Raw genomic sequence first — 25,016 nt, forward strand, 5'->3', positions numbered from 1 at the left:
AAACCTTTGCACACTCCTAGGATAAACAGTCCCACATGTTCCTACCTAGAAGAGACCATAGAGATCATCTAATCCCAGATCCCTCTACATCAAGGCTTCTCATCATTTCTGTGCCGCGGCTCCCTCTGGTGGTTTGGAGAAGCCTATGGATACTGTGTCAGAACAAGGTTTTTAAATATGTAAAATAAAATACATTTGATTACAATGGAAACCAATTATACTGAAGTTCACTTAGTGAAATATTTTTAAAGATCTGATATATCGCTGGGCGTGGTGGCTCACACCTGTAATCTCAGTACTTTGGGAGGCCAAGGCGGGTGGGTCATGAGGTCAGGAGATCAAGAACATCTTGGCTAACACGGTGAAACCCCATCTCTACTAAAAATACAAAAAAAATCAGCCAGCCGTTGTGGCGGGCACCTATAGTCCCAGCTACTCGGGAGGCTGAGGCAGGAGAAGGGCGTGAACCTGGGAGGCAATGGTTGCAATGAGCCAAGATTGTGCCACTGCACTCCAGCCTGGGCGACAGAATGAGACTCTGTCTCAAAACAAACAAACAAACAAACAAACAAGATCTGATCTAGATTTACTTCTCTATTAACACAAAAAATAACAAGATATAGTTGTGCTTTAATTTTAATATGGTGATGAATATAAATGATATTTTGAGATACCTGTTACAATGTAATGTGTAAATATCTATGATTTCTATTGGTAACAAAATCACAGGTATTATTAATGCTACTGTACTTGTGGCCTATATTTCTATAATTGAAGGAAATATTAAATTTCAGTTAGAGCTTAGTGACAATGAAGATGGAATTCTTTTTCCATCCAAGTATGTGGTTTCCTTGGATAACCATGGACATCAGTTTAGAAACCCCTGCTCTGCAGTCTCCCAACAGCATCTTTGTCCCAACAGACAAAGCACTGAATATCTCAAAGGTGTCCAGCTCTAAGTTCAGTCTCCTATAATCATTAAAGCATGAACTTTAGAGTCAGATAAATCTAGAATCCAATCCTAGCTCTGCTAGCAAGTTAGTCATGTGGTCATAGCTAAGTTATTCAATTCAGTGGACATCAGTTTCTTTTCTACAAGAATGGGAATAACATGAGAATTATACAAGCTAACATGTAAGTATCTTGCAGGGTGAACAACACTTAGATGCTAGAAATATATTTTCTTCATTTTAGTTTCAGTGAATTGAACTCCACCTTTTGGAAATTTCCTCCTAAATTTGCCCCAGCTTTACCCTCTGGGGCCACACAAGTAACAGCTCTTCATAAACCTGAAGACAGCTGTACCCCATTCCTAAAGTAGTCATCTCGACATGATGACACTGTTGCTCCCGAGTTAAAGAAGGTCTGAGAAAAAGGCTGGGAGTCATCTATGCTGCTTCCCATTCCCATAGTGACATGTGACAGCCTAAGGCAGCCATGGTGTTGGGATCAGCTTTTTCCCTTGATGAGATGCCCCCTCTAAGGTCTGGCATACCAGTCCTTACTAAAGTCCTGTAGTTTTTGTTCCTAGGTGGTTCACAAGTGTGTGGTCACAGTGTTCCGTGTCTTGCGGTGAAGGATACCACAGTCGGCAAGTGACGTGCAAGCGGACAAAAGCCAATGGAACTGTGCAGGTGGTGTCTCCAAGAGCATGTGCCCCTAAAGACCGGCCTCTGGGAAGAAAACCATGTTTGGGTCATCCATGTGTTCAGTGGGAACCGGGGAACCAGGTAAACCTAACACATCTAGTGTGTGGACAGCACTATCTGTCCACACAGATAGTGGGATAATAATCACAAGGTGATATTAATAATAATAAAGTGATAATAATCACTTTGTTTCCAATAAACTACTTTTGGGGCAGGGGGCCGGGAATCTGACTGGTCTCTGAAATGAATGTATGTCTTTGACCTCAAGGTTAACATTTAGAAATCATAGTATCTCTGTCTTCCGGTACAAAAGTGAACCAAGTTTGGATTCTTTGAATGCAGTGATGCCATAACAGAAGCTCCAAGGTAGACCCGTTTAGGGCAGTAAGAATAAAAGCAGCCTTCGGGAAAATGAGGAGGGGAACATTAGTGGTATCTGCACAAAAGCCTCAGAATCTTCATCCCAAATGCCACCTTTAATAATGTTATAATAAAAACACTTAGGAAAAAGTTTAATATGTAGGAACCCTTAAATAAAAATATAACACATTATTGAAACACATAAAAGTTGCGCATATAAAAGACTTATTATACTCCTGAATGGAAAATCTCAGTACTACGAAGATGTCGATTTCCTTAAATGAATATATGCATGTAATACAATTCCGATTAACATCAGAACTTTTTTTGTGGAATTAAAGATACTTCTGGCATTCACATAGGAGATAATATGACAATAAAGACATAAATTTTTATTTTAAAAAAGTATTGGAGGTATAGAGAGACTTTCCTCATCCTATGTCAGAGCATGATGCAAAACTGTCATAAGTAAAATAGTACAGCATTAGTGCAGAAGACACACAGGTTGTGGTGTATAATCAGAGCTCAGAAACGGACCAGATTGACTTTAACATTTAAAGGCAGTTAATCATAGGAGAAAACATTGTTTTAAAAATAGAAGATAAAAAACTTCAAAATATTTTTCAAAGAAACTAAAGAAGATCTAAATAAATGGAAAGCTGTAAGACTTATTATTACTAGTAACATAATACTCTCAAAATTTATCTACAAATTCAATGTGATTGCTATCAAAATATCATCTGGTTTCTTTGCAGACATTGACAGTCTGATCTTAAAATTCATGTGGAAATAGAAGAGACACAGAATAACCAAAACAATTTTGAAAGGGAACAAAGTTGCAGGACTCAGACTTCCTGATTTCAAAACTTACCAAAAAGCTACAGTAATCAAGATAGTATGGTACTGACATAGGATGGACATATAGATCAATGAAATTGAATTGAGTCAGAGATAAACCCATATATATATCAAATGATTTTCTATAAGGTTGAGAAACCATTCAATGGGGGAAGAATAGTCTTTTAAACAAGTGATGCAGGACAACTTCCAAAAAAGGAAGTTGGACCCTTTACACCACATATGAAAAAATAAAATGAATCAGAGAACTAAATTTAAGAGCTCAATCTATAAAACTATTGGAAAAAAATATAGGTGTAAATTTTCATGGCTTGGATTAGGAAATGGCTTCTTAGATATAACAACGAAAGCATAAGCAACAACAACAAAAATAGATAAATTGGACTGCATCAAAATTAAAAACTTTTGTGCTGCAAAGGAAACCATCAAGAAAGTAAACAGACAACCTATAGAATGGGAGAAAATGCTTAAAAACTGTATATCAAAAAGGAGCTTATCTCTAAAATATGTAAAGAATATTTACAATTCAATAATAAAAACACAAATAAACTATCAGCAAGATATACAAATGGCCAATAAGCACACAAAGAGATGCTTTCCATTAGTCATTAAAAAATGCAAGTCAAAACCACAATAAGATACAATTTTAGGCTCACTGGGATGGCATTAGTCAAAGAGATAGTGACAAATGTTGGTGAGGATGTGGAGAAATTGGAACCTTCATGCTGCTGATGGGAATGTAAAATGGTACAGACACTTTAGAAAACACCCTGGCAGTTCCTCAAAATGTTACATTAGATCTATTATATGACCCAGAAATTCCACCCCTAGGTATGTATCTGAAAGAAATGAAACATTCAGGATCTATATCCTAGGGCAAAAAAATACAAATAAGAAATGGAGGCCGGGTGTGGTGGCTCACACCTGTAATCTCAGCACTTTGGGAGGCTGAGGCGGGCGGATCATGAGGTCATCCTGGCTAACACGGTGAAAAACCCCGTCTGTACTAAAAATACAAAAAATTAGCTGGGCGTGGTGGCGGGCACCTGTAGTCCCAGCTACTCGGGAGGCTGAGGCAGGAGAATGGCGTGAACCCGGGAGGCAGGGCTTGCAGTGAGCTGAGACTGCACCACTGCACTCCAGCCTGGGTGACAGAGCAAGACTCCGTCTCAAAAAAAATAAAAATAAAAAAAATAAACAGAAAAAGAAATGGAACATATGTCTGCACAAAAACTTGTACATGAATATTCATTGAAGAATTATTAATAATAACTACAATGTAATTAAGTAGAAACAACCCAAATAACAACACCTCATAATAATAAAAAAGGGGAAACAATTGGTGAGTAGATGAACTATGGTATGCTTGCACAATTGAATATTTGACCATCAAAAGGAATGAAGGACTGATATATGCTACAGTAGGGCTAAACCTTGAAAACATTATGGTAATTGAAGGAAGACAGATGCAAAGGACCACTCTGCATGGTACCATTTATACAAAGTGTCCAGAACAGGGAAATCTGTAGAGACAGAAAGTAGACTAATGGTTGCCGAGGCCTGGGGCAAGAAGCAATCGGAGAAATTAAGAGTGACTGTTAAAGGTATGGGGTTTCTTTTGGGGATGATGATCATGTTCTAAAATTGATTATGGTAAAGGTTATACAACTCTAAATTCCATTAACATTCGATGGCAAATTGTATAGTTTGTAAGTTGTATCTCAATAAAGTGGTTAGCCAAAAAAAGAAAAAAGGCAGAGTAAGAGAAATTGGCTAACTAATGTAAGAAAAATAAGTAAAATCAGAGCACAGACTCAGAACATACACGAAAATAAATTCTAACTTGATTAAAGAGTTAAGTGTATAAGTAAGTAAATGCAAGTAGAACTACCATGACAGGAAAGACCTTTTTAAGCATAAAATAAATTATAAGGATAAATTAATAGGTATTATTATAAATAAGTAAAAATTTTAAGAACTGAATGTCAAAATTTTAAAACTTTTTTCCTGTAATTGAACTCATCTTAGCACACAAGTCTTCATTTTTGCTCACAGCAGAAAAACCCAAACTTGGCAGACATTTATGGTTTTAAGCATAGTCATTTCTTGACTTAAGCCCAATTGATTCAAGATTTGCCCTGTCATTTTTTCCTTCTCCCCAGAGGTGGTCTAAGTTTTGTGGGAGAAAGGAGGGTGATATGGTTAGCTTTTGTGTCCCCACCCAGATCTCATCTTGAATTATAATCCCTATAATCCTCAAAATCCCCACATGTCAAGGGAGAGACCAGGTGGAGGTAATTGAGTCATGGGGGCAGTTTCCCCCATGCTGTTCTTGTGATAGTGAGTGAGTTCTCACAAGATCTGATGGTTTTATAAGGGGCTTTTCCCTCTTCGGCACTTCTCCTTCCTGCTGCCTTGTGAAGAAAGTTCCTTGCTTCCTCTTTGCCTTCCGTCATGATTTTAAGTTTCCTGAGGCCTCCTCAGCCATGCAGATATGTGAGTCAATTAAACCTCTTTCCTTTGGAAATTACTCAGTCTCAGGTATTTCTTTATAGAAGTGTAAAAATGAACTAATATAGTAAATTGGTACAGCAGAGAGAGGGATGCTGCTATAAAGATACCCAAAAATGTGGAAGTGACTTTGGAACTGGGTAACAGGCACAGATTGGAACAGTTTGGAGGGCTCAGAAGAAGACAGAAAGATTTGAGAAAGTTTGGAACTTCCTAGAGACCTGTTGAAGGGTTTTGACCAAAATGCTGATAGTGGCATGGACAATAAAGTCCAGGCTGAGATGGTCTCAGGTGGAGATGAGGAACTTCTTGGGAACTAGAGCAAAGGTGACTCTTGCTATGCTTTAGCAAAGAGAATGGAGGCATTTTGCCCCTGTCCTAGAGATCTGTGGAACATTGAACTTGAGAGAGATGATTTAGGGTATCTGGTGGAAAAAATTTCTAAGCAGCAAAGCATTCAAGATGTGACTTGGGTGCTCTTAAAAGCATTCAGTTTTATGCATTCACAAAGAGATGACTTGGAATTGGAACTTATGTTTGAAAGGGAAGCAGAGCATAAAAGTTTGGAAAATTTGCAGCCTGAGGATGCAATGGAAAAGAAAAACCCATGTTCTGAGGAGAAATTCAAGCTGGCTGCAGAAATTTGCATAAGGAATGAGGAGCAAAATGCCAAGACAATGGGGAAAATGTCTCCAGGGCACATCAGTGGTCTTCACAGCAGCCCCTCCCATCACATACCCTGAGGCATAGGAGAAAAAAGTGGTTTCCTGGGCTGAGCCCAGGAACTTGCTGCTTTGTGCAGTCTGAGCACTTGGTGCCCTGTGTCTCAGCTAAAAGGAACCAACATACAACTCGGGCCATTGCTTCAGAGGGTGCAAGCCCCAACCCTTGGCAGCTTACACATGGTGTCGGGCCTGCAGGTGCACAGAAGTCAAGAATTGAGGTTTGAGAACCTCTGCCTAGATTTCAGAGGAATGTATGGAAAAGCCTAGATGTCCAGACAGAAATTTGCTGCAGGGGTAGGGCCCTCATAAAGAACCTCTGTTACAGCAGTGCAGAAGGGAAATGTGGGGTTGGAGCCTCCACACAGAGTCCCCACTGGGGCATTGCCTAGTGGAGCTGTGAGAAGAGGACCACCATCCTCCAGACCCCAGAATGGTAGATCTACTGATAGCTTGTGCTGTGTGCTTGGAAAAGCCCCAGTCACTTAACACCAGCCCATGAAAGCAGCCGGGAGTGAGGACTGTACCCTGCAAAGCCACAGAGGAGGAGCTGCCTAAGGCCGTGGGAGCCCACCTCTTGCATCAGCATGATGGAAGACATGGGGTCATGTCCGGATGTGAGACATGGGGTCAAAGGAGATCATATCGGAACTTTAACATTTGACTGCCCCATTGGATTTTGGCCTTGTATGGGGCCTATAGTCCCATTATTTTGGCAAACTTCTCCCATTTGGAATGGGTGTATTTACCCACTGCCTGTACCTCCACTGTATCTAGGAAGTAACTAACTTACTTTTGATGTTACAGGCTCATAGGCAGAAGAGACTTGCCTTATTTCAGATGAGACTTTGGACTTGGACTTTTGGGTTAATGCTAGAATGAATTAGGACTTTGGGGGACTGTTGGGAAGGCATGAATGCTTTTGAAATGTGAAAGGGACATGAGATTTGGGAGGGGCCATGGGCAGAATGATATGGTTAGGCTTTTTGTCCTCACTCAAATCTCATCTTGAATTTTAATCTCCACATGTCAAGGGAGAGACCAGGTGGAGGCAGTTGGATCATGGCGACAGTTTCCCTCATGCTATTCTCATGATAGTGAGTGAGTTCTCACAAGATCTGATTGTTTTATAAAGTGGCTCTTCTCCCTTCACTTGGCACTTCTCCTCCTTGCCACTTGTGAAGAAGGTGCCTTGCTTCCCCTTCACCTTCTGACATGATTGGAAGTCTTCTGAGGCTTCCCCAGCCGTGCTGAACTGTGAGTCAATTAAACCTCTTTCCTTTGTAAATTACCCAGTCTCGGGTATGTCTTTATAGCAGTGTGAAAACGGACTAATACAGAGGGGATGGGAAGCTTAGGCAGTTTCTTCCTGACTCTGAAAAAGAGGTGTCTGGTCCACAGAGCTGTACCCTAATCCTCTTTAACTCCCCCTTGGGAACAGTTGGTTACAGTCCCCTTGTAATAGGTCTTCAGCTATCCTGCCTCAGTACATGATCTTAGTACACACAGCATGCATGAGCTTGCAGGCTTTACACTGCATTGTGCTTTTTTGTTCCAGTGTCCTGGACGTTGCATGGGCCGTGCTGTGAGGATGCAGCAGCGTCACACAGCTTGTCAACACAACAGCTCTGACTCCAACTGTGATGACAGAAGGAGGTAGGGGCCCCACCCCAGAGCAGCACACATTCTCTCCTGACTCAGGACAATGATTATAACTGCCTGAAAATAGAATCATTTCTAGTTTCTACCAACTCTCATAATTGACAGTTTCCAATTATGATTTATTTAGTGTCATCTTCAATAGTATATGTTATACTGAAATACTAGTTAATGTGCATTATTTATAATTACAAATTATTTGGATGTTAAACATAAAGGGACACCACTCTATGTGGTAAAAGGAGAAAAAGGATATCACTGAGAAAAGGCAGATACTTCTCCCTCTATATACTAAGTTAATCAAGCCTAATAAAACTCCATTTAGGCTTACAGATTAAATCTTCTTAATGCTTTTAATGAACTGCTTTATTTCTCTGTTTAGAAAATATTTTGATTAGGATATCGTCACAGTGGTTAGCAGATAGTAAAATAAACTTTAATCTTATTGAGGAGGTTAAATAAGAGTGGAGTTTGCTTTTCTCCTTTTATAGAAGTCTGAGCTGGTAGATGGTTTAGGGATAGAAGAGCTTTGTTCATGGGGTCATCCAGAGATCCAGATGCCCTCCATTTGGCAGCTCTGCCATCCAAGAGAACAGCACCCCAGCCAGCAGAAAGTGGGGAGGGAGCCTAGAAGGCACACTAATCAGGGGCTTGGGAGTTCTATTGTATCACTCACTTATTGTGTGACCCTGGACTGCCTAGCCACCTAATCTGAAAAGTGGGATATTATCATTCATGTGAACTTATGATTAGAAAGTTTTAATGATTTAGCTTAGTGTGAAACACGAGGCAGCCTGGGTCATGAAAGATGCTCAATATCTAGCTATTTCCTCCTTTTCCATGTTCTGAGTCTTGCTGGGGAAAATGAGATGACCTTGACAATTGGCTGGGTTACCATTTTGAGCCTTCAGTAAGGTTTGGCAATGTAGAGTCAGTTGCATTTCCTATTCCCCACAAAGTGATTTCAAGCCAAAACCATTCTCCTCAAATGGAAAATGTTTGGAACGGCTGCTCTCATTCTCAACAGACAACCTAAGTTTCCTATTTTCCTGAGAAGATACAGACCACACACAGATTGATAAGCATCATCCCAGATGCTTTACTTTGCATTCACAAAGATATACTTAAAACACAAATACATACATGGGTCACATACATATTTTTCTGAAACTTGCTTTTTCTACCTAAGAATATATTATAGATGATTCCCATCAAGTAAAGATTAACTTTATTATTTTTAATTTTGTACTTAATATTCTATTCTATTCTACTGAATATTCTATCTAAATTTTGTACTTAATATTCTGTTGCTAATAGACATTGGATAGTTTCAAACTTTTTGCTATTATAAACGAAGCTGCAGTAAATGTCCTGGAACATATATCTTTGTGCACAAAGGGTAATATTTTTATAGGGTAGATTTTTAGATAATGGAATTGAATTGGTAGGAATGCTCATTTTGATACTACCAAATTGCCATCAAAATTTCTATACCAGCAATATGTGAGAGTTGCCCCCTTTCATCAACATGATACAGGTTTGCAGTCTTTTAAAATTTTTGCCAATCTGATGGATGAAAATTTATCTCATTGTAATGTGTACTTTCCTGATTACTTTTTATATGATTTTTTTATTCCTTATATTTTTTTTCTTGAACTCATCTTCATTTTTTCTTTTCTGCCACCATTATTACCCTTGGCCAAACTACCATCATATCTCACCTGGTATATTGTCACAGCTGTCCAACTGGTCCCCCTTCATCCATCCATGCTCCTTTCCAACCCAGTCTCCACAGTACAGCCAGAGTGAGTTTTCCCAGATGCAAATCTGATCCTGGCACCACCACAACCCGTCTCCCTGCTAGATTAAAATTACTTTAGAGGCTTTACTTGCTCTTAGGAAGATTGACCAAATCCTCAATGTGGCCTATAAAATACCACATGCTTGGCTGGGCATGGTGGCTCACACTTGTAATCCCAGTACTTTGGGAGGCTGAGGCAGGTGGATCACTTGAAGTCAGGAGTTCGAGACCAGCCTGGCCAACATGGTGAAACCCTGTCTCTACTAAAAATACAAAATTAGCTGGGCATGGTTGCACATGCCTGTGATCCCAGCTACTTGGGAGGCTGAGGCAGGAGAATTGCTTGAACCTGGGAGGTGGAGGCTGCAGTGAGCCAAGATCACGCCACTGTACTCCAGTCTGGGGGACAAAGCAAGACTCTATCTCAAAAAAAAAAAAAAAAACCCACACGCTCAAGTCCTACTTTTCTTCACAGCCTCATCCATTATCTCATGCTGTTTCACTCTTCATGTTCCAGCCACATTGTCTTTCTGTCAGTTTCTCAGATATGTCACATACTTTCCAATCAAAGGTAGCAAAAAATAAGAGGCAGAAAATATAATACAGAAGATAAAGAGTGTAGAAGGATCTATCAAGAGGCCCAAAATCTGATTAAATTGGGTTTTAGACCAAGAGATATGAAAGTGAAATTAAAAGGTAGACTTTTTTTTTTAATAATGGAAGAAAAATCCTAGAGCGGGGGGTGAGTCAGAGTGGCGGGGAGTCAAGTTACCATTCGTTTTCTCTTTTATTTCTGTTTCCTCCAGGATTGGCTGTTCTGTTTTTATAACCTGGTGCTTTTCTTTCATGGTGTTATGTTTTTTCCTCAGATATCTGGTGGTTTATGGATGAGGGATGAAGTTGGTTAGTATAGAGAGCTGTCGAGGGTTTCTTCTGCAGTGTTTTAGCCCACCTTTTCCCACAGACCTCTTCTGCTGGATTGGTTTATGACTGTGGGCTCTCTGTAGGTAGGTGAGGTGTTAGATCTCACTTTTGAGTGAGTGGACAGGGAGCAATGGAGACCCCCCATTTGCCACAGTAGGGCCTCAGGAAATGTTAGAGAGTATTGTAGAAGGAGTAGCATTAGTGGTGTGGGTGGAGGATTAGTGGTGGGCAGGCTGTCTGCTAGTGTTTACTATATGCCCTGGGAAGGTTTCGGGAGCTGTGGCTTCCATTGAAAAGTTGTAGAGGGAATGGGAATTGTCAGGGTGGAGCTAGCCCAGACTTATGGCAAAGTGACAACATGGGGACCTACAGAATGCTGAGGACACAGAAAGTTGGTTTCTCGAAGTGGTGATTTCTAACCTCTGAAATCAGAATCACCCAGGAAATTTCTGTAAAATAAAGGTTCTTGGGCCTCACCTCAGGCAGTGAATCAGAACCTTCATGAGATTGCCTGGCCCTCTACATCATTTTAAAGCTGTTTGCTTCTGCCTGCTTCGAACAACCAGGCAGGCTTGGGATCTACTGCCCTCAGAATCAGCAGTTCCATCTGGCTGATGGTGAAAGGAGTTACTTGAGGCAGAAGTGGAGCTAGACTGAATAGAAGTGAGAAATTGAAAAAAGCTAGTAGAAACAGGGTTCCTTTATGATTTCTGCTGCCATTTCTACACTCATGCTTCATGTAGAAAAACACATGAGCCCCAGTTATGTGCATAGTGCAGGTGCCCAAACTGCATTCACCTGGCTCAGGTGTCCCTGTCCTGAGTCCTGTCCCTGGCCAGGAGGAAGTTATGCCCTCTGCTGGACAGACCTTGCTTTTTATTTATTATTATTTTTTCTACTGTATCCTTAGTGACCAGCCTCTGAGCTTTCCTGGGCCTCAGCTTCTGTGTTGGTCCATAGCTCCCTGTACCCCTCTCATTCTTTGTATTTAGAAAGCTCTATAGTCCTGTCTGACTTCCCACTGGCCCTGCCTTTCATCGAAGCTAAAGGGGCTGTTTTACAATCCTTTGGGCTGGAAACAAAAGTCAACTTGGAATGATTTATGCAAAGAGGGTGAGGGATTTATTAATAAGACAAGACCACCCAAAACTTGTGCACAATAATTTGGTATTCTTTTAAATATATTATTTGAATATTTGTTCAAGTTTCTTCAGTGGAAAGCTGATCTCTGTATAGGGATGGTTGAGGAGTACTCAGTCTCTTCTCTGTTGTTCAAAATGACTCAGTTTTTGGTCCCTAAGATTCATACCCACTGGGCAAAACAAAAGCAGCTAACAGGACACCCACCTCTTCCATAAACCGTATAAACAGTTTGGTGGGACAGTACTGTGTTAAGTAAACCCTTTGACAGAGTCTCCCCCTACTGGCTAATCATAGGATTACTTCCAACTACGTCCAATACTCTCAAGAGTTCTGGATATCACAAATTTCTCCATTTTATTACATTTCCCGTAAAACACTCCTTATGGATTTATGTGCCCTGATAAGGAACCTTTAATAGGATAACAAAAGTATCTCATAGAATCCAAAGGGAGAACAGGGAGCGTGCAGTCAGACCTCAGGAAGGACTACAACTAAGAAATGGGAAGTCATTGTTTTTTTTCTCTTCTCTCATCTCTGCAGTTCTGTGTGTTTCTGCTTCATTCTTTGCTCTTTATGAAAACTTTTTTTTTCTATATTTCTGGCCGATGTGGAAGAATGTAGCCACCTAATACTCCACACTTCAGGTTTGCGTGCCTGGTTCTAGCAACCTCCAAATCCTAAGAGAAATACATTTCTTCAACCAGCTCAAGTTAGGGCCCTCTTCCAGTCATCTTTGGAACTGGGAAGACACTCTCAAGCAGTGCAAATATATCTTCAGGAGCCCTGCCTTAGGGAACAAAGGCAGATACCCCAAAGTGGGCCCACTAAGTTTGGCTCTGTCCTCTTTAGCGTATGTCTTTTCAAAAATCAGAGGGTATTAACTTTCCATTCTGTTTTAAAAGGCAAGGAAATCAGAGATAGATTTTTTTTTTTTAACTCATCAACAAACTTTAATCATTATCAACTCATGGCCAATCCCTTTTTTACCTATACACCCACCCACACCCACCCACTCTTCACCTTTTTCTTGATTATTTTGAAACGAAACCCAGACAGCACATTATTTTATGTGTAAATATTTTACATGTATCTCTAAAAGATCAGGTCCATTTTTAAAACATAAGCACAATAATATTGACATTCCTTTAAAAAATTCTTAATATACTTATAGATCTCATCAGGGTTCAAATGTTGCCAATTGTCTCGTTTCAAAAAATAGTTTTTTAGGCCGGGCGCAGTGGCTCACACCTGTAATCCCAGCACTTTGGGAGGCTGAGGCAGGCGGATCACAAGATCAGGGGTTCGAAACCAGCCTGGCCAATATGGTGAAACCCTGTCTCTACTAAAAATACAAAAATTAGCCTGGTGTGGCGGCAGGCGCCTGTAGTCCCAGCTACTCAGGAGGCTGAGGCAGGAGAATTGCTTGAACCCAAGAGGCGGAGCTTGCAATGAGCCGAGATCACGCCACTGCACTCCAGCCTGGGCAACAGAGTGAGACTCCATCTCAAAAAAAAAAAAAAACAAAAGCTTTTTAATTATTACAGTTGGAACCCAGGTAAGATCTATAAGTGGACATTGGTTGATGGCTTATAAGTCTCTTAACTTCTGGGTTCCTTCTCTCCTTTTTCTTCCTTGAAGTTTTCTTTGTTGAAGAAACAAGATATTTGTTCTGAAGTGTTTTTCAGAGTCTGAGTTTTGCTAATGGAGTCTCTGTGATGTCATTTATTTTTTTTTTATTTCTTATTCTCATATGGTCTTCAGTAGTTTCTGACTGCAAGTCTTGGTGTGACCTAAATGTAAAAAAGAGTACTTCTTTTAGCAGACAAGATTGCTCACGTATAAAGTCATACACCACAGTATGTTTTGAGCGCTTATAAACAGAAAATTGAAGTCTTGTTAATGAATTTGAGGTGGCTTATTGTAGATCATTATAGTAAATAATTCTCTTCCTTGCCAAAATTGATTTCTTCCAGCTAGTCAGGATGTGTGTGCCTTGACTTGGTGTTGGAAGTCAGTGGAAACACATGGTTTGCTTGCCATGCCCTCTTCATCAGAGCACATCTAAGCAGGTGCACTCCGCCCCAGGTGGTGGAGAATGTTGTCACTGTCGTTCTAGCCTATGTGGCATAAAAGCAGAGGAATGTCTTGGTCTTAGACTCTCCATCCAACCTTTAATACGTAGTATAGAGTGAGGTAAAAAGGCTTGGTCCCAGCAAAAAGTTACACCCTGCCTCTCCTATTTTTTGTTTTTCTGTTTGGTTTGTTTTTCACTTCAGACCCACCTTAAGAAGGAATTGCACATCAGGGGCCTGTGATGTGTGTTGGCACGCAGGCCCTTGGAAGCCCTGTACAGCAGCCTGTGGCAGGGGTTTCCAGTCTCGGAAAGTCGACTGTATCCACACAAGGAGTTGCAAACCTGTGGCCGAGAGACACTGTGTACAGAAAAAGAAACCAATTTCCTGGCGGCACTGTCTTGGGCCTTCCTGTGATAGTACGTACACCTCCCAGGTATCTCCACTGCCCCAGAGGCCTTGATGGCATCAGATCCTGATGCTACCATCACTGCACCAGACCCTGCTAGTGATTACCTCATCAGAGTCCCAACTGAGGGGCTATTCAGAATGGATTTGGTAGCTTGGGACATCAGGGGATGAACTCCTTTATGTGGGTACAGCTCCATGTTTTCTAGAGAAAAAGCAGTTGGATTGGTAGCATGCCAGCATCATTGGTGACTGCCTTTCTGACAAGCACTGGCAGTCTCTCCACACACTTCTCTTCTGCCTGGTAGTCTTACGTGCTAAGACAAAGATTCCATGGATGGGCTTGGGTAGGTATGCTGATGTCCTGAAATTATATGTAGAAATTGTAGGTTTATTTTTCTAGGGAGCAGGTGTGTAGCTTTCATAAGTTTTTCCAGGAGTCCATGACCCTGCAAAAGTTAAGCATTGCTGCTCTGAGAACTCAAAGGAGCAGCATGGGCCAGAGGGACTGGGAGGACCCAGAGAGCAGCGAGAGGTCACTTGGCTGAGCTGAAAGGGAGTCCAATGCACTTCTGACTCTCGTGCAAAACAATGGCCCCAACCCAAAGCTGGTTTCTTCACCTCACTCTGTGATCTCAATTTATGGCTTTTCATAAAGCCAAATAATTTTTAATTAGGTCTCTAATAAGCTATATGTTATAGATACTTTTTTCTTTTTTGCAGGAGACTGCACAGACACAACTCACTACTGTATGTTTGTAAAACATCTTAATTTGTGTTCTCTAGACCTCTACAAACAAAGGTGCTGCCAGTCATGTCACGAGGGATAAACCTTTGGAGGGGTCATGATGCTGCTGTGAAGATAAAAGTAGAATATAAAAGCTCTTTTCCCCATGTCGCTGATTCAAAAACATGTACGTCTTAAAAGACTAGATTCTATGGATCAAACAGAGGTTGATGCAAAAACACCACTGTTAAGATGTAAAGTGAAATTTTCCCATGGTAGTTTTATATTCCAGTTTTTAAAAATGATGTATTCAAGGATGAACAAAAATACTATAGCATGCATGCCACTGCACTTGGGACCTCATCATGACAGTTGAATCAAGAAATCACCAAGATTATGAGCACATCCTCACGTGCTGCCTCTTTCCTGTGATTTGTAGACTAGCACAGAGTGGTACATCCTAAAAACTTGGGAAACACAGCAACCGATGACTTCCTCTTCTCTCAAGTTGCAGGTTTTCAACAGTTTTATAAGGTATTCGCATTTTAGAAGCTGTGGCCAGTAGTTGTTAAGATGTTGGCATTAATGGCATTTTCATAGATCCTCAGTTTAGTCTGTGAAAAAGAAACCATCTCTCTGGATAGGCTGTCACACTGACTGACCCAAGGGTTCATGGAAGCATGGCATCTTGTCCTTGCTTTTAGAACACCCCAGGAAGAAAACACAGAGTAGATATTGCTGCCATTTGTACAACTACAGAAATCTGTGACCAAATGAGGCATCTTGGAAGTCAAAGAAGAGGGAAAGTTAACCTTTTCTACTGATTTTGTAGTATATTCAGAGCTTTCTTTTAAGAGCTGTGAATGAAACTTTTTCTAAGCACTATTCTATTGCACACTAACAGAAAACCAAAGCCTTATTAGATCTAATTTATGCATAAAGTAGTATTCCTGAGGATTTTATTTTGGAAAATTTATAAGAAAGTAATCCAAATAAGAAACACGATAGTTGAAAATAATGTTTATAGTAAATAATTGTTTTGGGCTGATTTTTCAGTAAATCCAAAGTGAGTTAGGTTACAAGTTACACTAAGGACCAGGGGTTGGAGTCAGAATTTAGTTTAACATTTGGGGAAAAGGGTAAGGGTTAGTTTCAGTTTTAGGATTAGAGCTAGAATTGGGTTAGGTGAGAAAGGAAGTTAAGGTTAAGGCTAGAGTTGGCTTTAAGGGTTAGAACCAGGTTAGGTCGGGGTTGGACTGGGTTTGGATTGGGGCCAGTGCTGGTGTTGGTGATCGTGTCAGGTTGGAGGTTCGGTTTGGAGTAAGTGTTGTTGCTGAGGTGAGTTCAGGCCAGCATTAAATTGTAAGTTCTGAAGCTGGTTTGGTTATGGGGTCTTTCCTCTGTATACTACCAGTAGTGTCTTTAGATGGCACACAAGTCCAAATGAGTGGTCATACTTCTTTATTCAGGGTCTCAGCTGCCTGTACACCTGCTGCCTACATCTTCTTGGCAACAAAGTTACCTGCCGCAGTCTGTGCTGAGCCTAGTTCCTGGTCAGTAATAACTGAACAGTGCATTTTGGCTTTGGATGTGTCTGTGGACAAGCTTGCTGAGTTTCTCTACCATATTCTGAGCACACGGTCTCTTTTGTTCTAACTTCAGCTTCACTGACACTGGGATGAGCACTACTGTATGTGGAGAGTTTGGTGATTGGGAATGGATGGGAGACAGTGAGGAGGACACACCAGCCCATGAGTTGTTAATCATCAATCACATTTGATTGTTGAAGGTTATTAAATTAACAGAAAGATCATTTGTAACATACTCTGTATATATTTATTATATGAAAGGTGCAATATTTTATTTTGTACAGTATGTAATAAAGACATGGGACATATATTTTTCTTATTAACAAAATTTCATATTAAATTGCTTCACTTTGTATTTAAAGTTAAAAGTTACTGTTTTTCATTTGCTATTGTACTTTCATTGTTGTCATTCAATGGACATTCCTGTGTACTGTATTTTACTACTGTTTTTATAACATGAGTTAATGTTTCTGTTTCATGATCCTTATGGAATTCAGAAATAAATTTACTTTGATTATTCAGTGGCATCCTTATAAATATAGGCAGCTTATGTGTGTTATTTTTTGGTAGCCTTGGGTCTTGTCATCGTGGCTGCCCCTTCGTCAGTCCAAGAGCCACCCCAGTGGGTTTGATTCCCTGGACTGTCCTTCAGAGTGTGCATTACAAGACTCAGAGCAGATCTCACAAAGTTTCATTCTAATGCCCTCATTTTACTCATTTACATATTGTGAATCATATTTAAAAGAATCTCAAGAGCAGCAGAAGAAAGAAGTCCCAAACAGACAACCTGAAACAGGTATTGAAGTAAGTGGTAGTTAGAAGAGCAAGCGGTACTAATAGCCTTTTAATTTTTTAAAGACTTTTTTTAGAGCAGTTTTAATTTCACAACAAAATTGATTGGAAGGTACAAAGATTTCCCATATATACCTATGTCCCAACACATATATAACATCCCCCATTATCAGCATCCCCCACCAGAATGGTACATTTGTTCCAACTGATGAACCTCCACTGACACATCGTCATAGTCCAAAGTCCATAATTTACAATAGCTGGGATAAATCCCACTTAGTCATGGTGTATAATTCATTTTATAAATTGTTAGATTCAACTTGCTAATGTTTGTTGAGTATTTTTGCATTTATTTTCATGAGAGATCGGTCTGTAGTTTCCTTCCTTTTTCATGAGAGATTGGTCTGTAGCTCGCTCTTTCTCTCTCTCTCTTTTTCTTTCTTTCCTTTCTTTCTTTCTTTCCTCTCTTCTCTTCTCTTCTCTTCTCTTCTCTTCTCTTCTCTTCTCTTCTCTTCTCTTCTCTTCTCTTCTCTTCTCTTCTCTTCTCTTCTCTTCTCTTCTCTTCTCCTTTTCTTTCGTCAGCAAGCATCCCTCTGTTGCCCAGGCCGGAGTGCAGTGGTGTGATCTCGGCTCACTGCAACCTCCGTCTCCTGGGTTCCAGCATTTCTCCTGTCTCAGCCTCCTGAGTAGCTGGGATTACAGGCCTATGCCACCAAGCCTGGCTAATTTTTGTATTTTTAGTAGACACGGGTTTCACCGTATTGGTCAGGCTGGTCTCAAACTCCTGACCTCAGGTGATCCACCCGCCTCTGCCTCCCAAAGTGCTGGGATTACAGGCGTGAGCCACCATGCCAGGCCAGTTTTCTTTTCTTGTAATGTTTTGTCTGGGTTTGGTATTAGGGTGATACTGGCCTCATAGAATGAGTTAGGAAATATTAACTCTGCTTCTGTCCTCAAGAGATTGTAGAGAATTGCTATTTCTTTCTTAAATGTTTGGTAGAATTAACCAGTGAACGTGTCTTGGCCTAGCGCTTTCTGGTTTTGAAGATTATCAATTATTGATTCAATTTATTTAATAGAAATAAGCCTATTTGGATTGTCTGTTTCTTTTTGTGTGAGTTTTGGCTCATTGTTTCTTTGTATGAATTTTGACAGATTGTGTGAAGGAATTGGTCTATTTCTTCCAGGTTATGAATTTGTAGGCAGAGTTCTCCATGGTATTCCTCTATTATCCTTTTAATCCTCATAGTATTTGTAGTGATGTCTCCTCTTTCATTTCTCATATTAGTAATTTGTATCCTTTCTGGTTTTTTTTTCTTAGCTTTGCTGGAGACTTACTGAGTTTAGTGATTTTTTTCAAAGAACCAGTGTTTATTTCATTTCATTTCTTCTATTGATTACTTGTTTTCAATTTCATTGATTTCGGCTCTATTTCTTTTCTTTGTCTTACTTTGGATTTATTTTATTTATTTATTTATTTATTTAGGAGACAGATTCTCATTCTGTCACCCAGGCTGGAGTGCAGTGGTGTGATCTTGGCTCACTGCAACCTCCTCCTCCCAGGTTCAAGCAATTCTAGTGCCTCCACCTCCCGAGTAGCCAGGACTATGGGTATGCTCCACGAAGCCTGGCTAACTTTTTGTATTTTTAGTAGAGACAGGGTTTTGCCATGTTGCTCAGGCTAGTCTTGAACTCCTGAGCTCAGGCAATCTGCCCACCTCAGCCTCCCAATTACAGGCATGAGCCACCGTGCTTTACTTTGGTTTTTTGGGGTTGTTTTTTTTTTGAGATGGAGTCTTGCCCTGTCACCCAGGCTGGAGTGCAGTGGCTCAATCTCAGCTCACTGCAACCTCTGCCCCCCAGGTTCAAGCGATTCTCCTGCCTCAGCCTTCTGAGTAGCTGGGCCTACAAGCATGTATCACCACGCCCAGCTAATTTTTGTATTTTTAGTATAGACAAGGTTTCATCATGTTGGCCAGGCTGCTCTCAAACTGCTGACCTCATGTGATCCACCCCAGTCAGCCTCCCAAAGTGCTGGGATCACAAGTGTGAGCCACGGCACCTGACCTACTTTGGATTTAATCTGCTCTTCTTTTCTATTTTCTTCAGCTGTAAACTTAGAATACTGATTTAAGATCTGTCTTCTTTCCTAATATATGTATTCAATGCCTTATATTTCCCCATAGCACTGTTTTTACTGTATCCCACAAATTTTGATAAATTGTGTTTCCATTTTCATTTGGTTCAAAATATTTTTAAATTTCTCTTGAGATTTTCTGATCCACATGTAACAGAAATATGTTGTTTAATCTCCACATATTTTGAGATTTTCCAGTTACCTTTCTGTTATTGATTTATAATTTAATTCCACCATGGCCTGAAAGCAGACATTGTATGATTTCTAGTCTTTTAAATGTGTTAAAGTGAAGAAGAGGGTGGAGCCAAGATGGCCAAATAGGAAGAGCTCCAGTCTACAGCTCCCAGCATGAGCGACGCAGAAGACGGGTGATTTCTGCATTTCCAACTGAGGTACCAGGTTCATCTCTCTGGGGTGTGTTGGAAAGTGGGTGCAGGACAGTGGGTGCACCACACCAAGCCTGAGCCGAAGTAGGGCGAGGCATTGCGTCACCCGGGAAGTGCAAGGGGTCAGGGAATTCCCTTTCCTAGTCAAAGAAAGGGGTGATAGATGGCACCTGGAAAATCGGGTCACTACCACCCTAATACTGCGCTTTTCCAATGGTCTTAGCAAATGGCACACCAGGAGATTATATCCCGTGCCTGGCTTGGTTGGTCCTACGCCCACGGAGCCTCGCTCATTGCTAGCACAGCAGTCTGAGGTCAAACTGCAAGGGGCAGCAAGGCTGGAGGAGGGGTGCCCGCCATTGCCTAGGCTTGAGTAGGTAAACGAAGCGGCCTGGAAGCTCCAACTGGGTGGAGCCCACCGCAGCTCAAGGAGGCCTGCCTGCCTCTGTAGACTCCACCTCTGGGGGCAGGGCACAGCCAAACAAAAGGCAGCAGAATCCTCTGCAGACTTAAATGTCCTTGTCTGACAGCTTTGAAGAGAGTAGTGGTTCTCCCAGCACGCAGCTGGAGATCAGAGAACGGACAGACTGCCTCCTCAAGTGGGTCCCTGACTCCCGAGTAGCCTAACTGGGAGGCGCCCCCCAGTAGGGGCAGACTGACACCTCACACGGCCAGGTTCTCCTCTGAGACAAAACTTCCAGAGGAACGATCAGGCAGCAACATCTGCTGTTCACCAATATCTGCTGTTCTGCAGCCTCCGCTGCTGAGACCCAGGCAAACAGGGTCTGGAGCGGACCTCCAGCAAACTCCAACAGACCTGCAGCTGAGGGTCCTGACTATTAGAAGGAAAATTAACAAACAGAAAGGACATCCACACCAAAACCCCATCTGTACGTCACCATCATCAAAGACCAAAGGTAGATAAAACCACAAAGATGGGGAAAAAACAGAGCAGAAAAACCGAAAACTCTAAAAATCAGAGCACCTCTCCTCCTTCTCCACAGGAATGCAGCTCCTCACCAGCAATGGAACAAAGCTGGACGGAGAATGACTTTGTCGAGTTGAGAGAGGAAGGCTTCAGATGATCAAACTACTCCAAGCTAAAGGAGGAAGTCCGAACCCCTGGCAAAGAAGTTAAAAACTTTGAAAAAAATTCAAAAAGCTTCATGCTAAAAACTCTCAATAAATTAGGTATTGATGGGATGTATCTCAAAATAATAAGAGCTATCTGTGACAAACCCACAGCCAATATCATACTGAATGGGCAAAAACTGGAAGCATTCCCTTTGAAAACTGGCACAAGACAGGGATGCCCTCTCTCACCACTCCTATTCAACATAGTGTTGGAAGTTCTGGCCAGGGCAATCAGGCAGGAGAAGGAAATAAAGAGTATTCAATTAGGAAAAGAGGAAGTCAAATTGTCCCTGTTTGCAGATGACATGATTGTATCTAGGAAACCCCATCGTCTCAGCCCAAAATCTTAAGCTGATAGGCAACTTCAGCAAAGTCTCAGGATACAAAATCAATGTGCAGAAATCACAAGCATTCTTATACACCAATAACAGAGAGCCAAATCATGAGTGAACTCCCATTCAAAATTGCTTCAAAGAGAATAAAATACCTAGGAATACAACTTACAAGGGATGTGAAGGACCTCTTCAAGGAGAACTACAAACCACTGCTCAATGAAATAAAAGAGGATACAAACAAATGGCAGAACGTTCCATGCTCACGGGTAGGAAGAATCAATATCGTGAAAATGGCCATACTGCCCAAGGTAATTTATAGATTCAATGCCATCCCCATCAAGCTACCAATGACTTTCTTCACAGAACTGGAAAAAACTACTTTAAAGTTCATATGGAACCAAAAAAGAGCCTGCATTGCCAAGTCAATCCTAAGCCAAAAGAACAAAGCTGGAAGCATCACGCTACCTGACTTCAAACTATACTACAAGGCTACGGTAACCAAAACAGCATAGTACTGGTACCAAAACACAGATATAGACCAATGGAACAGAACACAGCCCTCAGAAATAATGCCGCATATCTACAACTATCTGATCTTTGACAAACCTGACAAAAACAAGCAATGGGGAAAGGATTCCCTATTTAATAAATGGTACTGGGAAAACTGGCTAGCCATATGTAGAAAGCTGAAACTGGATCCCTTCCTTACACCTTATACAAAAATTAATTCAAGATGGATTAAAGACTTACATGTTAGACCTAAAACCATAAAAACCCTAGAAGAAAACCTAGGCAATACCATTCAGGACATAGGCATGGGCAAGGACTTCATGTCTAAAACACCAAAAGCAATGGCAACAAAAGCCAAAATTGACAAATGGGATCTAATTAAAGAACTTCTGCACAGCAAAAGAAACTACCATCAGAGTCAACAGGCAACCTACGGAATGGGAGAAAATTTTTGCAATCTACTCATCTGACAAAGGGCTAATATCCAGAATCTACAATGAACTCAAACAAATTTACAAGAAAAAAACAAACAGCCCCATCAAAAAGTGGGTGAAGGATATGAACCCACACTTCTCAAAAGAAGACATTTATGCAGCCAAAAGACACATGAAAAAATGCTCATCATCACTGGGCATCAGAGAAATGCAAATCAAAACCACAATGAGATACCATCTCACACCAGTTAGAATGGCCATCATTAAAAAGTCAGGAAACAACAGGTGCTGGAGAGGACATGGAGAAATAGGAACACTTTTACACTGTTGGTGGGACTGTAAACTGGTTCAACCATTGTGGAAGTCAGTGTGGCGATTCCTCAGGGATCTTGAACTAGAAATACCATTTGACCCAGCCATCCCATTACTGGGTATATACCCAAAGGATTATAAATCATGCTGCTATAAAGACACATGCACACGTATGTTTATTGCGGCACTATTCACAATAGCATAGACTTGGAACCAACCCAAATGTCCAACAATGATAGACTGGATTAAGAAAATGTGGCACATATACACCATGGAATACTATGCAGCCATAAAAAATGATGAGTTCATGTCCTTTGTAGGGACATGGATGAAGCTGGAAACCATCATTCTGAGCAAACTATCACAAGGACAAAAAACCAAACACCGCATGTTCTCACTCATAGGTGGGAATTGAACAATGAGAACACATGGACACAGGAAGGGGAACATCACACACTGGAGCCTGTTGTGGGGTGGGGGGAGGGGGGAGGGATAGCATTAGGAGATACACCTAATGTTAAATGATGAGTTAATGGGTTCAGCACACCAACATGACACATGGATACATATGTAACTAACCTGCACGTTGTGCACATGTACCCTAAAACTTAAAGTATAATAAAGAAAAAAAATGTGTTAAAGTGTGTTTCTGTTGATCAAACAGATCATTTATTCAAAATAATAATTAGCAATAATATATTTGATTATAAATAAATTAAGAATAAGAACAATAAAAGTTTTCATTTTATCTTCACTTATTCTTATTCCAATGCTCTTCCTTTCTTGATACACATCCAAGTTACTGACATGTATCATTTTCCTTCTTCCCAAGGAACTTTTCTTTAACATTTCTTTCAAGGCAGGTTTACTGGCAACTAATTCCCTCAATTTTTGTTTGAGAAAGTCTTTATTTCTCCTTCACTTATGAAGAGTAATTTCACAGAATATAGAATTCTAGGTTGGTGGTGCTTTTTTTTTCCCTCTCTCAACACTTTAAATATTTCATTCCACTCGCCTGTTGCTTACACAATTTCTGAGAAGTTGGATGTAATTCTTACCTTGACTTCTCTATAGGTAAGGTGGTTTTTTTTTCTCTGGGTTCCTTCAGAATATTCTCTTCATCTTTTGATTTTTTTTTTTTCATAGTTTGTAACTTAGGTGGCTACATGTAGTTTTTCTGTGGGCATTTATCCTGCTTGATGTTTTCTGAGCTTCCTAGATCTGTGGTTTGGTGTCTCACATTGAGAGAAATTCTCAGCCATTATTGCTTCAAATATTTCTCCTGTTTCTTTCTCTTCTGCTTCTGGAATTCCCATCACATGTATGTTACATCTTTTGCAGTTGTCTCACAGTTCTTGCATACTCTGTATTTTTTTCAATCTTTTTGTCCTTTTCAGTTTTGGTGATTTCCATGAGATATTCTCAAGCTCAGAGATGTCTTTCCTCAGCAGAATCCAGTTTACTAAAAAGCCTGTCAAAGGCATTCTTCATTTTTGTTACAGCGTTTTTAATCTATAGCATTTCTTTTTGGTTCTTTCTTACAATTTCCATCTCTGATTAAACTGCCCATATATACAGAGCATATATACTAACCTGTGAATGCACACACACACACGCATCTATTTTTTTGTGTATCTATGAATTCACACTGAGACCCTGCACACTATTTCAGCACCATAGGGTTCATTATAATCCGCATCTTTTTATTTTAAGTTCTGGGGTACATGTGCAGAATGTGCAGGTTTGTTACATAGGTAAACGTGTGCCATGGTGGTTTGCTGCACCTATCAACTCATCACCTAATTAGTAAGCCCAGCCTGCCTTAGCTCTTTTCCCTAATGCTCTCCCCCGTCGCACTCCCCTGACAGACCTCAGTAAGTGTTGTTCCCCTCCGTGTCCACGTGTTTTCATTTTTCAGCTCCCACTTGTGAGTGAGAACATGTAGTATTTGGTTTTATGTTCTTGCATTAGTTTGCTGAGGATAAAGACTTCCAGCTCCATCCATGGCCCTGCAAAGAACATGATCTCATTCCTTTTTATGGCTGCATAGTATTCCATGTTGTATATGTATGACATTTTCTTTATCCAATGTATCATTGATGGGCATTTGGGTTGATTCCATGACTTTGCTATTGTGAATGGTGCTATCTGCATCTTTTTCTTATTTGTAACTTATTTCTCTGATAGAAGCCTGGCTCTCATTATTTACACTATATTTTCTCAGTTCAATCTTATTATACTCATAGTTTAGAATTGATAACACATAGCTCTGTCAGAGAAAAAAATTAAAAACTAGAGTACAATGTTCATATACAATTATTTTTGTCTTTAGCTTTTGTCTTTGTCTTTAGATAGTAGCCAATCTGAACACTTGTCCAAAATCACTTAGGTAATCTCCTTTCTTCTGAATGCCACGTCCTGGGTGACAGTTTTCATAATTTACATACTGTAAAATTAACTTGGTGGATTCTAATGGTTTTGACAAATGCAGAGCTTTATATCTACCACCAGTTTTTTAGTTCCACTCCACCCCAAATTCTTTTGTCCTGCTTC

The 25,016-nt window shown here is 40.6% G+C and overlaps 1 protein-coding gene across 2 annotated transcripts in view; it reads left to right on the forward strand.

The window, feature by feature from the left end:
* Positions 1-14,956, forward strand: part of ADAMTSL3 (ADAMTS like 3) — a 392,111-nt gene extending 377,155 nt beyond the window's left edge. Inside the window, exons 26-29 of one of the 2 annotated variants that reach the window (XM_032174471.2) lie at positions 1,532-1,730; positions 7,659-7,756; positions 13,904-14,135; positions 14,894-14,956. In XM_032174471.2, the coding sequence (XP_032030362.1) occupies positions 1,532-1,730; positions 7,659-7,756; positions 13,904-14,135; positions 14,894-14,956 (592 nt within the window). Of the gene's footprint in view, positions 1-1,531; positions 1,731-7,658; positions 7,757-13,903; positions 14,136-14,830 lie in introns of both variants that reach the window. The other variant, XM_032174470.2, reaches the window with a different exon arrangement.
* The last annotated feature ends 10,060 nt before the right edge of the window (positions 14,957-25,016 follow it).

Source organism: Hylobates moloch, unplaced genomic scaffold (genome assembly GCF_009828535.3).
Source record: "Hylobates moloch isolate HMO894 unplaced genomic scaffold, HMol_V3 SCAFFOLD_14, whole genome shotgun sequence".
NCBI lineage: Eukaryota > Metazoa > Chordata > Mammalia > Primates > Hylobatidae > Hylobates > Hylobates moloch.